Consider the following 13889-nt stretch of genomic DNA (forward strand, 5'->3'; position numbering starts at 1 on the left):
CAACATTTACAAGAAGCTCATGTCAAAGTAAAGAAAGAGATTGAGGAAATGTGCCAGTAGATAATAACGTTCCATAGACTAATAGACATTGCACTTTGATTACTGTTTTCATAATATGTCAAATGTAGCTGACTATTCTCACTAATTTGAGCTGTCAGTGAAGTTTCCATGTATCATTGCAAAGAAAGTTGAGATTACATTATCACAGGGTTTAATGATTTTTGCTAGTATCTTATGTGTTCAGTTGTTTCACGAGAACCAAAAGTAATCGTGAAAATTCCGTCGGTCAGAAGAATAGTTTGTGGCCTGATATAGTTGAAATAATCCCTCAAACTAGAGGGAATGTATTTAATACACCACAATACATCTATTACACTGTGCTGAAACATGAATCAAGCCTTAAAGTGAATTATAATCAGACTCAATCTTATCACCTCCTATTCCCTCTTATAAATGCCACAGTAACTGTATGTTAAACAGTCATTATGGAGAAGAGACAGATTTCTGTGTGGCTGGTAACATAGAGTACTACATCTATACTACAGTAATACCTTCCTCTTTACTGTCACATTCTGAGTCTATATCCACAGACCAGACTTAGATTAAGCCTATTTGTTAGTCAGTTTTAAACTCAGGTTTTGATGAATCAGTGGCGTGCAGAACTACTGTTCTCGGTGACGACTGGCCATCCTACATCTGGGTGCAAACGATTCCTCATATTCCCCATCGGACCAGCTAATGTCCAGGATGGTGGTCCCTGAGCCAAGACTCTTTCCAGGTTTACCTGAATATTCCCTCCTGAAGCCGGTCTTGATTCCTGTCACAATACAGCATCATGGCTTACATATCTTCTGTAATATATGCATGAGTCCTGTATTTATTCTAAAACAATGTTGTTTATTGCTTAATTAATAATCCCGTTTCACAGACAAGGCTTAAGCCTAGTCCAAGAATAAAATGCATTATTGAGCTGTTTTAACTGAAAGCAACTAAAATATGTCTGTGCCATTGTTTTGTCTTTAGATGCACATCAGTAATATTTTTTCTAAGGCACATTTATAAAAGCCACATGTTCTAATTAAACTAAGGCTTAATCTAAGACCTGCCTGTGAAGCCAAGCCAATATATTTTCAAACATTTTATAATTTCATAAATTCTATAGAACTAAAAACTCACATCATCTATAGTCGTCTGCTTATCCATGTCTCTGTTTTCTGTGTTGAATGTCTGAAGTCTAATTTTCTCCATTACAGCATCCAGTTTGGACATTATTGTGGAAACCGCATTTTCAAGCTGAGCAACTTTGTGGACCATCCTGGAATAGAAAAGCAACAATAACTTAAGGTGATGATACACAGGGCAACTTTTTGAGCAATGTTGCCGTCAACGGGCAACCAGGTGAGACACAGGGCCCACGACCGATTTAAAGTATACAGATAGAAATTTGCTGCCCATTCTCAATAGGAAAATGCTTAAAGGGTTAGTTGTGAAAAATGAAAATTCTGTCATTAATTACTTACCCTCATGTCGTTCGACACCCGTAAGACCTCCGTTCATCTTCGGAACAGAAATGAAGATATTTTAGTTGAAATCCGAGGGCTCAGAAAGGCCTCCATTGGCACAATGCACTTTACACTCTCAAGACCCATAAAGGGTACTAAAGACGTAGTTACAAAGTCCATCTCACTACAGTGGTTCTACAATAACTTTATGAATCGGCGAGATTAGTTTTTGTGCACAAAAAAACCCTAAATAACGACTTACATTGTGATGACCGATTTCAAAACAATGCATCATGAAGCTTCGAAGCGTTATGAATCAGTGAGTCGATTCAGCGGTTTGAATCGCCAAAGTCACATGATTTCAGCAGTTTGGCGGTTTGACACACGATCCGAATCATGATTCGACTCGCTGATACATAACACTTCAAAGCTTCATGATGCATTGTTTTGAAATCGGTCATCACTATGTAAGTCGTTATTTAGGTTTTTTTTGCGCACAAAAACTATTCTTGCCGATTCATAAAGTTATTGTAGAACCACTGTAGTGAGATGGACTTTGTAACGACATCTTTAGTAGCTTTTATGGGTCTTGAGAGTGTAAAGTGCATTGTGCCAATGGAGGCCTTTCTGAGCCCTCGGATTTCAACTAAAATATCTTCATTTCTGTTCCGAAGATGAACGGAGGTCTTACGGGTGTCGAACGACATGAGGGTAAGTAATTAATGACAGAATTTTCATTTTTGGGTGAACTAACCCTTTAAGCAACATCACTCGGGAACACTGCTCAAAAAGTTGCCCCGTGTATTATCACCTTTAAGCTTGAAAAAATGTGAAATGTTGGCAACTAACTGAAATACATAGTATTAATATAAGTTGAAGTATTAAATGACTGAAATAAAAATAAATTAAATATATTAATACAAATAATAAATGTATGTAATAAAAACAATACAATAAAAAAATTATACAAATGACAAAAGCACATTAAATTACCAAAACAAAAATTAAACAAAATAAAAGATATTCAAAATATTGGTAACGCCTATATATAAAGATTAAAAGTTGTACTGCTGTTAGCATTAATTAATGCACTCTATATACTAACATGATTATTTATATAAACTAACATTAAAAAGGTTAATAAATGCTGTAAGAATATATTGCTCATTGTTGGTTCATGTTAGTTAATGCACTAACTTGTTAAAAAAAGAGACTATTATAAATTGTTACAAAAATATGAATAAATACAAGCATATAATACAAGTTTTTACAATTGACACTAAAAGTTTGCAACACTGATTCTGTACACAAACCTCTGAAAGTCCTCTAGAGGAACTGTCTTCTTTCTTTGGTCCTCTGCAGGTTCAATACTGTTTTCCAGTTTGCGAAGCTCTGCATTGAGGGCATCCTAATTGAAAATGCAAAAAGGGGAAAAAAAATAGATAACCATTTTAGAATAATGTCTACATGGAGATCCATCTTAGAAACATTAACTTGCAAAACCAGCCCATGCTACAAAAAAAAAACCTCAAACACACCTTTTTTTCCTCCAGCTCTTGTTTCATTATCTCCTGCTCCTCCTTGTCCAAAGTCTGGTTCCCATCTTGGTCAAATTTGGAGAAAGCAGCTGAGATCTCATGGTCAGCATGACCCATTCTGTGTGGGACACATAACCAGAGTACATGAGTTCCTCTGCATCAGCGCTGCACACTATACATGAATGTGTTAGTGTTTCACTTACTCTTTCAAAGCATCCCTGAAATCTTTAAACTCCAGCTTACTCGAGCCTGAATCCAGGGTTTTCTGAACATCAGAGATCTTTTCCTTTTTAAGTTTCAGTCTCATGAAGGTCTTTTCATAACTCTGAAATTGAAGTATAGTTTTCCCACATGCATTTAAACAATGCAAACTCAACAGTGTTGGTTGGTTAAACAGTTTTCCAAACATAAATGTAATGGATTTGCAGACGTATCCACTGCATGCTCTAGCTTACCTGTTTGATGAGATCTGAAATCTGGAACTCATCTTTCTGAGAAGCGAGTTCTGACTTCACCTCAGAGTATGTGTCATTGATGATGGCCAGAAACATGTTCTGTTAATGCCAATTCATCGTGTTAATTGATAAAGAGGCACTGGTGATTTAGAACAAACAATTCTAATGATATACATCTGAAGATCTTACCAGTAACACAAAGAAGACAAAGAACACATAGGAGAAGAAGTATATTGGTCCAAGTACTCTGTTTGCCCTGTCAATGGCATCATAATCGAAATCTCCAAGGATGATTCGAAACTGAGTGAAACTGCAGAGTGGAGAAATAGGAGAAATAATTAACATTATTTTCCATAAAGGTTTTTTTATTGAAATTAAAATAGTTTTATCAGAAATGAATATTCCTGACTGCTTTAATAAGCATTAAAACTATGTTTTAACAGAAGAAAAATCCTTACATGCACTTGTTAAATGTGCTGAATGTTTCTACTTCCGTTCCAAAGAGCAGGTATCCCAGCTGAGCATATGCAAAGAACACAATGAAGAACATAATGGCAAATCCAAAAATGTCTAATGCACATCGAGCCAGGGTGGACGTAAGCTGGGTCATCGTCTTGTTGAAACTGATGTACTTGAAGATCTGCAGAGATTGAAGCCGTCATAATATCAGTACGGGTCACTTTACCGAATTAATTGAGGTTCTATTTTATATTTCACAAGTTCACACTTGGCCCGAACCCAGAGTATTTTATTTATTTTTTACAATTTGTTCTAGAAAAACCTTTATTTTTGTAACTTTATATAAATAATTACGTGGTTACTAGTGCAAATGTCTGTTCTTGATAGCAACAATTAAATTGCTACTAGAAAATGTTTACATTTTTTATATCAATCATTTTTGTCACAATGTAAACCCTAAAGCTCAAAATAATGTAGAGCCACCTCAAATTAAACAAATTAGTTCAATCAAATGAACCTTTATGAATATTTAGAACTTTCTTTTTCTTTTGAGTTCACAAAACTGACACATTTTAAGTAATCTGAATTGTTTTGAGTTCTATGAACTTATGAACTCTCTTTTAATTTAGACAAACTTAAATTTAACTGAAATTGGGCTGGGATTTATATTTCCCATGCAGCATGCTTTGCCATGACACTCAAAAGGGAGAGTAAATGCTAAAATTAAGTATTATATAATGTTTTATATGTTTTATATTATGTTTTATATATAATGTTTTTTAAGATTTTGCAAGATTAATGTTAAGATGGCAGTTTGGGGGGACGGGGGGGGGGGGGGGATTAACTAGTTAAAGCTGGCCAAGTTTCCACTACTAAAATTATTAAGTTGATATTTTTTATTTAAATGTATGAATTAGCTTACTCAAATATTTGAAGTTAAGAGCAATTAAAATATTTGAGAATATTTGAAAAAAAAATCTGCCAAGTTCTGCTTACGTAAACTTTACATTTCTTAATTTAAAAATATGATGTAGACCTAACAATTGCCTCAATTTTTGGGAGTTTTGCCAATTTATTCGGGTTTACAGTGCAATAGCAATGGTAATTTCTGATATCATGAATGTGATTGTTACTAGTAAGAAAGCCATTTTAGATATCTGAAATTACTCTTCTAATTATTGATGTCATAAATTCATTTTCCGATATCAGAAATAACAAATGTAACATGTTGAAATAAATTTACAGATATCAAGAATTAACATTTTTACTAGTGAAATTTGAACTGTTGATATCAAGAATGAATATCCTGGGAATGAATAAAAGTCAAAACGGCTTGCCATAATGGGGCATCAGTTTACTATCGGGAATTTGTTGTGTTGTGCCACACCACACCGCGTTCAGTGTAGACAGCATCACTGATTATAATGGGTTCTATTTGCTTTTGATGTAGACACGGTGTTACCTGTATCCCACCTCAGTAACATCAAGTTGTTTACCATACAACATGGACAATAACATGGTAACATTAGTAACATTAGTTAAAGACACCTAACATAAAAAGCCAGTTGCATAAACATAGTCATTATGTTAAGACATTATGTCTTAACTAGTATGACCAACTAGGTATCAGTCTTACTTTTTTCGGTAACGAATTAGACCAATTTGCGTTTTTATGTAGCCAAACTGACTTAGTTCTGAATCGTCTTAAAGAAAAATATGTGATGACTAACTTGTAAGATTCTTAGCAGTTTATGCAGACGGCCCAAATTGAGTGCAAATTTGAATATATACGTTAAAAACTTACCTTAATCCAAGCAAAAAACAAATTTACTGCATTCATATTGTTGTATTGGGTTTGCCAAAATGCAAGAAATTCAAAATCAGCGTAGATGTCAGGGTGTTCTATAAGGTTTCCAAGTAACTTATCCACTTTGATGGTCCGAAATGCACTGAAGACTATTGCCACCAAAGCAAGCTGTTAAAAAGAACACAGTCTTGTCAAATAATGCTTGCCAAATTATATGATCAATTTTAATTATTATAGCTAGAAATAAAGTATTTAAAATATGTTTGATATTAAGTGATATCTGATACTGATACGATCTGATTTCCACCTACCAGTATCACCACTAAATCAAGAATGTTCCAGATGCTGGTGAAATGGGACAGTTTGTGGATTCGGAATTCCAGAATCTCCTCCACAATGTAATAGAGTATGAAGACACAGAACAATATCTCGCAGCCGATGATGAAGAAATCCCAGGAGGTGACGTAACGGATCAGCTTTACAGTGCGGATCTGGTAGGATGGAATTGCTCCACCGGTAGCTGGAAATTCAACCACCAATCTGAAGAAAGAAGTCACTTATTGGTCCCACTTTATATTAGGTGGCCTTAACTACTATGTACTTACATCAAAAAATAAGTACAATGTACTTACTGTATTCAAATTGTATTGCAAAACACCTTTGCTGATATTGAGGTGGGATACGGATAGGGTTAGGGACAGGTGTGGCAGTATGGGTAAGTTTAAGGGTAGGGTTAGGTGTAAGGGAAGTGTCAACTGTGTAATTACAAATGTAACTACAGAAATTAATTACAGATGTAATTACATGCAGGTATTTTTTTTAAATGTAAGTACAATGTAAAAACATGTATGTACACAATAAGTGCATTGTATCAAATGATTAATTAAAATGTTATTACATAGTAGTTAAGGCCACCTAATATAAAGTGGGTCCGAATGTATAATTTTGGAAATGCAAATGCAAAAGCTGCATTATATATGATCATGGTTTACGTCAAGTACCTTATAACACAGAAGAGGTTGATGTTGGCATTGTATGCCGAGAAGTCTATGAAAAGAGCTCGAGTTCCGCGATCAAGCCACAGGTTGTCTTTGAGGTCCTTCAGGATAGCAAGGCTCTCTTCTTTGGTCTTTGCCAGGTCTTGGTAATATCCTGCTCCACTGTATGTGGTCAGTAACCCCCAGTGATTTGACCCTTTGATCTCATTTTCTGAGTGGTACTGCCAGCTAAGGAATCATACGATTAAATGTAATAAATGAACATGTTTCAACCCCTGAAGAGAGAAATACGACTGTTGCTAATCATACATGGCACTCACGCTGTTCCGTTGATCAGTCCAAACATGATGTCATCCTCCTTCTTGTCGCTGTACACATCAAAACACTCGGAGATCTCCTGCTGAAAGTCTTTGTGCACCTTGCAGGAGTTGCTCTTCACTTTGAGCTGTCGAATGCGGGGGACTCCTAACAACAGATTCTCGTAGTAAATGAAGGATTGATTTTCGTTTTGAAGAGGCTCATCATTATACCACTTAGTCCAGTACAGGCTGTCAAGTAACGGGCCATCCATGTACTGCAAAAGATTTTTTTTTTTAAAAAGAACAAAAAAAAGAAATTGATAGTAAGAGACTGTGATGCTGTATTGGATCTGTCCCATCAATAGACAAACATTTATTATGATGTTAATACTAAATAAACACTTAAAACTACATACAATTATTAATGTTATATGAACAATAATACTATTTTAAAACATTAAAAAGTTAAGATTAATTACATAAAACATAAAAAAAAACATATTAGTGAACACTTCTTATATATATATATATATTCAGCATTTAAATAATTCATATTATATACTCACTGCCCAGACATCATTGACGCTACCAATGGAGGAGAAGCTGATGCCATTGTCACCAGGTAAATTCACAAAGAGATCGGTCATAGCTTTGGTATAATAGTAGGTGGCGCTGCTGGTCATGCCATAGGTCACTGCATGAAAACATGATTACAATCAGTCAACAATCACATCACTTATTGGACTTTGCACAGACGTTCTACGCTATTCACCATCCACACAGATAAAGGACATCAATTCAATCAAGTTTCACCCATTAGCAGTGCTCACGTCACGAAAGCTGCGGCCAGGGATGAGGGCAATGTTATTTGTTTGAGCACACACAAATAGCCCTCTTGAACAATGTGACTCCAGCACAGACAAAGCCTCAATTGCCTGACCTGAGCTCTTATCAGTAAAAGACAGCAGGGTCCCGCTTGTGTTCTATTCAGGCCTAATTTTCCCCTGGACAATGCTGTGTTGTAACACAGGGGAGCAGTGGACATTTTATAACAAGCACTTAGGCTGATACACATGTCTGATCATAATGGAGAACAAGATAATAGGAAACCATGGGATCAGATTGGATTACAGCCTGTACAATCAAAAAGGCAAAAGGGCAAGCTTATGGCATTTTAACAGTTTTATACATTTATACATGTGAATGTTTAAATGGATATCTGTTACCTTAATATCCACAGCCACAGCTCTACAGTTATCCATGATCAATTAATCCATAGAGTGGTTTCAACACCAACAGGTGGTCTTAACAGGTAAAAACACAACATTCAGACAGGGATAAATATATAACAACCGACCTAATACTTACACAGACACAAATCCACAAGGAAAACAATGTAGATGAGCAGTTCTTTGAGATTTGCTTTGACATTGAGCTCAGGATTTTCCTTTGTGTCTTTTCTCAGAGCTGTTCCCCAAAGTCCTACCAAACCGAAACAAACACTTTTATATATACTTGTTTACTTATATTTATTTTGTATTAAATCAAAATAATATTAAGTAATGTATTTATCATTTTTAAGTATTACAACTGAATTTATTACAAATATTTCTATATTACAAATAAGTATTTTATTACATTAATACTAAATTATGTAAACAATAGCAGCACACAAACAAATGGAATAATAACAATAAATTAATTGTAAACATTGAATAGCACTACTACTACTAATAATAATAATAAATAAAAGCCAACAGTGCTAAAGTACATCTAGAATAATCATATCATGGAAAATATGAAGATGCATTAATCCTTCCTTACCTTTGATGGCTCTCAAGAAAAAAGAGCAGCATCCAGAATTCTTCTCCTCAGTGGGAAGGGTCCGCACTTTATCCCCAGCTAAATAGGGGTTAGGCAGATTCAGCTGGTTCATGTTCTCCAAAGAACTGTGAAACATGGGCTGAGGGTTGTAGACGGTGCTGATGGGGCGTCTGATGGGTGCAGGAGAGCCACTGTAGGCCTGATTCACCCAGGCTCCTTTCTCAAAGTTATCCAGCTCGCACGATACTGTGTTGCCCAGTTGATTTTCTGCCTGGTTATTGAGGTGTTGCATTGTGATAAATGGAGGTTAAGGTAGGCTAGATCATGAAATGCTCAAGTGAAGATTTTGCCTGAGGATAGGTTCAACTTGTATTTATACCTTTCTCCTTGCATCCTCTCAAATAAAGCAGGGGAGTGATCCTGTGAAAGGAGGGGCTCGTCTTTTGTTCACACATCCATTAAAAACACAATCCTTCCATTAAGGAAACCGAGACATCAGCTAGAGATTCTAGAACAGCGTCATTGACAATACACAGTGAATTTGCGTCACACTGTTTTAGACTATGCTTTCATAATAACGATGCACAGAAATAGTAAATTAGAGAATGAAACTATTAGGTGTCATCATACATGTAAAATAAATGACTGAAATATTATCTGAAAATATTTTCTTAGTAGCATTAAGATAACAGTGTCTATTCTGTATGTGCATATATTTACTTTATTCATTATTTTTGTTGAAATGTTGTTTCAAAACAGCTTTACAGAAAATAATGTAAAACTGCATACTGTAAAGATAAAGACAATAATTATTTGTAACCACATTACGTTCTCAAAAAACTGCATAGCCCATTTATTAAACAACTTTTCTCCCCTCAAATTTTCCAGCGATATAGCACCCCCTTGTGGCCTCCTGGGGGTTTAAAAACCTCTGATAAACAACCGTGAGATCAGATTGAGGGTAGCTAAATGAAGCAAGTATCATCGATTTGTTTCTCATTCATCTTTTGTATGATGACGATGATGTTATGACGAGATTTAGGCGAATATGGGTGCACGAAGGACTTTTGCATAAAATAATATTAGGCCTACCCAGAGGTTAAATTGGGCCGGAGCGCACCGGAGCGCAGCTCCGCCTCCTCAGGTCCACAACACACCCTGCTGGAGCTCAGCTCCGTCTCCTTCAGCACGAAATATTATTATTAGACTTTGATTATTGTTCGTCTCCTGACAAATAGGCCAATATGGAATTATCAGATGCCATAAGGCATTAATCGCTTCGTTCTCTGGTTCAGCACCGCGCCCACAGCCATCAGGTAAAACCGTCACAATTCTAACAGTGAGTTACCATGGAAATCCGCGAACGGCTAGAGCAGCGGTCGGGAACCTATGGCTCGCCAGGTCTCTCACACTTTACCAACATATCTAACATTTACTAACATGATCGATAAAAAGATTAGACACACGCAGCAATGACAAGTTTATCATAATATTCAAGTTGTGTGTTCAGTGCTGTTCGCGAGTGTCATGATAAAATAAATAATAAAAGCATGATAAGTCACGAAAGACAACTGAATTACTGACAGGATGCTGTGCGCGCTCCGAGCGCAACACGGACAAACGGACAAGCATTCTAGCCTTTGTCTTCGGTTGCGCGCCTAAACGGCCAAATAAACACAGAATATAGGCTATCAAAAGTATTCGAGTATTCACATAAACATAGTAGATGTAAGCACTGTGGGCGTTCACACACACGAAGAGGATTTATACTCATCAGTTGGTCAACCTCACAGTGAAAGCCCTGCACAATTAATTCCATATTGCAACTTATTTATTGTTTGCTGCATAATTGTTTGTTTGTAGTTGTGGACCTAATAATTACTATTGTTGACATTTCATTAGGAAAAAAAAGCTTTTTAATAATAATTTTATATAATTTTTGATTGTGGCTCTTTTGGAAAAATGCATTTAACAAAAATGAAAAAAAAAAATGGCTCTTTGGTCAAAAAAAGTTCCCAACCCTTTTCAGGGACACTCATCTTTAGGGGAGTATTGTCAAATAATCTACTGCCCACTGACAAGCTATTTATTATTCATTTTTTGGCCTTCAAACTTATTAAAAAGGCACATAATGTAGATCAGAGAAATCAAATTTTTCTCGGGGGAGCATTCCCCCGAACCCCCCTATAACTACCTCAAATTTGGGACTTCACTGATTTAAAAAAAAAACCTGCTTATGGTCCTGTTTGAATAACTCAACTCTAACTTACACAGTAATACTGGAAAAAGAGCCCCTTTGGTGTAAAAACACAAGTATTTTTCCGGTGCGATTTTGAATGACCATTCACCGTAAATAAGGGCTCTCCCTCCCTACAAAAGCCAATTTAACCACTGCGCCTACCAATATCTTGATTTAAACTGCCTAATTTAGTAGGCTAATGATTTTAAAAGCATCGTAGGAGTGTCTTTCACAAAGAATAGTAGGCTGGCTACACACTGATCATGACATGATGATTGGTCATAATGACAGCTGAAGCTAAACGGATTAAGATGGGTGTATCTCGCTTCATGTAGGCCTACACACGCTTTCGGCCGAGCTCTGGCCTTTCACGCCTCATTAGCACTGAAAAAACACGTTATACACAGTCATTGGACAGCAAAGATTTTAATCTCCTCTCTAAATTACAAGTGGCTACGAGGACTAGTCAAGTTTGTGCCGGAAAATATAACCACGTTTTAATTTTCTTCTCTCTCCTGGTAATTTTTTTAACTCTGAAGGACATTCTGTTGGTTTACAATATGAGCAAACCAAAATAAAAATGATTATCGAATAAAAAGAAGAAAAAAAACACCAACATTTGAATATTTGAATACTTCAATAGAAATGTTCATGGCACATGGGGCACATAGTTCAACCGTGACGTCATTCAGTCCTTTAAAAATGATTTATTCCTTCACTGAACTGACAGCAGAGACATTTGTTTGGTGCTGTCTTATCTTAGGACACAGAGGGCTTCACCGAAATGTGTTTATCTGTCCAGTGTGCACACCAGAGAGACCTGGTATTTGTATTTAGGCCTTTATACAGAAAAAAAAAACCGCAGTAAAATTAAATTTCATAGCAAACCTGTTTTAAAATGGAGGAAAATGTGTCGTGTCATTAAAAGTATACAAAATTTAAAATAAAATTTCTCTTCTTGGTGTCTGCAGATGTAATTTTTAAACTGTAAGCCTATGGATAAAAATGTTATTGCAACAATAATGTACTGTTTTGATTATTTGGTAATACTTTACAATAAGGTTGCATTAGTTAACATTGGTTACTACTTTAGTTAACATGAATGAACAATGAACAATAGCATTTATTCATCTAAATGAATGTTAATTTCAACGTTCACTAATTATTAAAAATCAAAGGTTGTATTTGTTAACATTAGTTAATGCTCTGTAAACTAACATGAACAAACAAAACAACTGTATTTTTATGAACTAACATTAACAAAGATTAATAAAAAAAGATGTGTTGTTCATTGTTAGTTCATGTTATGTTAATACATAATGTTAACCAAAGAAACCTTATTGAAAAGTGTTACCAATAATAGTTTTGTATAAAATAAACATATTTATTTTCAAATAGTTAATACAATCGTTTTATATAATATTTTATATAAATGTAAATAATAAAGTATAAAAAACTGAGTTTTTGATTTCAGTGTTTATTTGTGCACTGATTAATTGCACTAAACACAACACATTTTAAATCCTGTTTAAACTACAGCTCAAAATACATCATCTACCATACAAAACACTATATAGTTACAAGAAACATTTTTACATTTATTATATTATTATTATTATTCCATATTCATTTTTTCCTTGTTGAGTTTAGAACCAGAAAATCAATTAGAAAATGGAACAGCAATTTAGGATGCCATTTTGGCAAAATAAGATCACAGTGAAGTTTTTGTATGTGTTTCAGCTTTGACTTAGCTGAGCACACACTATACACAAAGATTTGATACAAAGCTGTGAAAAAATATGAACTGTGATCTGTGTTTTTATCGAGTCATCGTTTACAACATGCATGATGGAAGATTTTCTAAAATTGTACAGAAAAACATACTTTTTTGCAACAATTAAAGCAACTCTACCCCTAGAATGCTTTAGACTCTATTAAAGCTAATCAAACACTTGATTTCCAGAACCATAAACATAAAATATTACATAGTAATACATACATATTTACTGACTTCTGTATCTATGCAAAGAAAGATACAAGGGAACGCACCATTTCTTATCAGTCAGTGAGAGTTTAGACGCTTTCGTAGTGGTAAAAGGAGGAATGCATACAGTCATTTTCCACAGGGGAGTTATAGCTCATAAAGCAAGAATAGGTCTCTGGCTGTAGGCTGTCAAACTGTAGATTCAGCCAATCTTTCTGAGGAGCTGTGTGTCTGCTGGGATCAGTCAGGATTCGGTTTAGGGCCATAATGTAGCTCAGGGCCATCTGCAGTGTTTCGTATTTGGAGAGTTTCTTGTCCTGACCCCACTGAGGAACCACTTTGCGGAGGCGGTCGAATGCGGTGTTCAGGCCTTGCATCCTCTTTCTTTCTCGAGCATTGGCCGCCGTCCTTCGCCGCATGGTACTCTCAAACTTCTCTGGGTCTCTGGAGTCAGACTCCGACCCTGAATCTGCACAGCTCGGTCTGCGGGGCTTCATGACTTCTGGGCCAAAGGTCCTCAAAAGGCCAACGTTGGACTTAAAAACGGATCCTTTGAGGTGGGAAATGTCCTCAGACACAATGTCTTCTTCTTGTCCCTGTAGTGAAGTAAATCCGGATAGTGGTGCAGTCCTTGAGGCTTCTGGTCTGCCATAAGGATGGCTGATGCTTATATAGAGCTCTGGTATTAACAGGTGGCAGCAGGTGGAGCCCCACCCTTATTGCTCCATCCAAACATCCATTATTAATAATGAAACACACATATCCAACAGCAGGACTAGTGCAC

General features: G+C 35.9%; 2 protein-coding genes across 2 annotated transcripts; both read right to left on the reverse strand.

The window, feature by feature from the left end:
• Positions 1–646: 646 nt before the first annotated feature.
• On the reverse strand, positions 647–9174 carry pkd2l1 (polycystic kidney disease 2-like 1; the record flags this gene model as incomplete). The annotated part of the gene is made up of 15 exons (XM_079843408.1): positions 647–817; positions 1177–1315; positions 2816–2910; positions 3041–3158; positions 3244–3365; positions 3496–3594; positions 3685–3805; positions 3954–4135; positions 5759–5929; positions 6073–6301; positions 6763–6987; positions 7080–7333; positions 7625–7752; positions 8427–8540; positions 8883–9174. The coding sequence occupies 15 exons, from the start codon at positions 9172–9174 to the stop codon at positions 647–649; spliced, it is 2460 nt and encodes an 819-aa protein (XP_079699534.1).
• A 4020-nt stretch (positions 9175–13194) lies between these two features.
• atoh7 (atonal bHLH transcription factor 7) lies at positions 13195–13602 on the reverse strand (the record flags this gene model as incomplete). The annotated part of the gene is made up of 1 exon (XM_079842264.1): positions 13195–13602. The coding sequence occupies one exon, from the start codon at positions 13600–13602 to the stop codon at positions 13195–13197; it is 408 nt and encodes a 135-aa protein (XP_079698390.1).
• Between the last annotated feature and the right edge of the window lie 287 nt (positions 13603–13889).

Source organism: Gobio gobio, assembly GCF_949357685.1.
Source record: "Gobio gobio genome assembly, chromosome: 18".
In the NCBI taxonomy this organism is placed as follows: Eukaryota; Metazoa; Chordata; class Actinopteri; order Cypriniformes; family Gobionidae; genus Gobio; species Gobio gobio.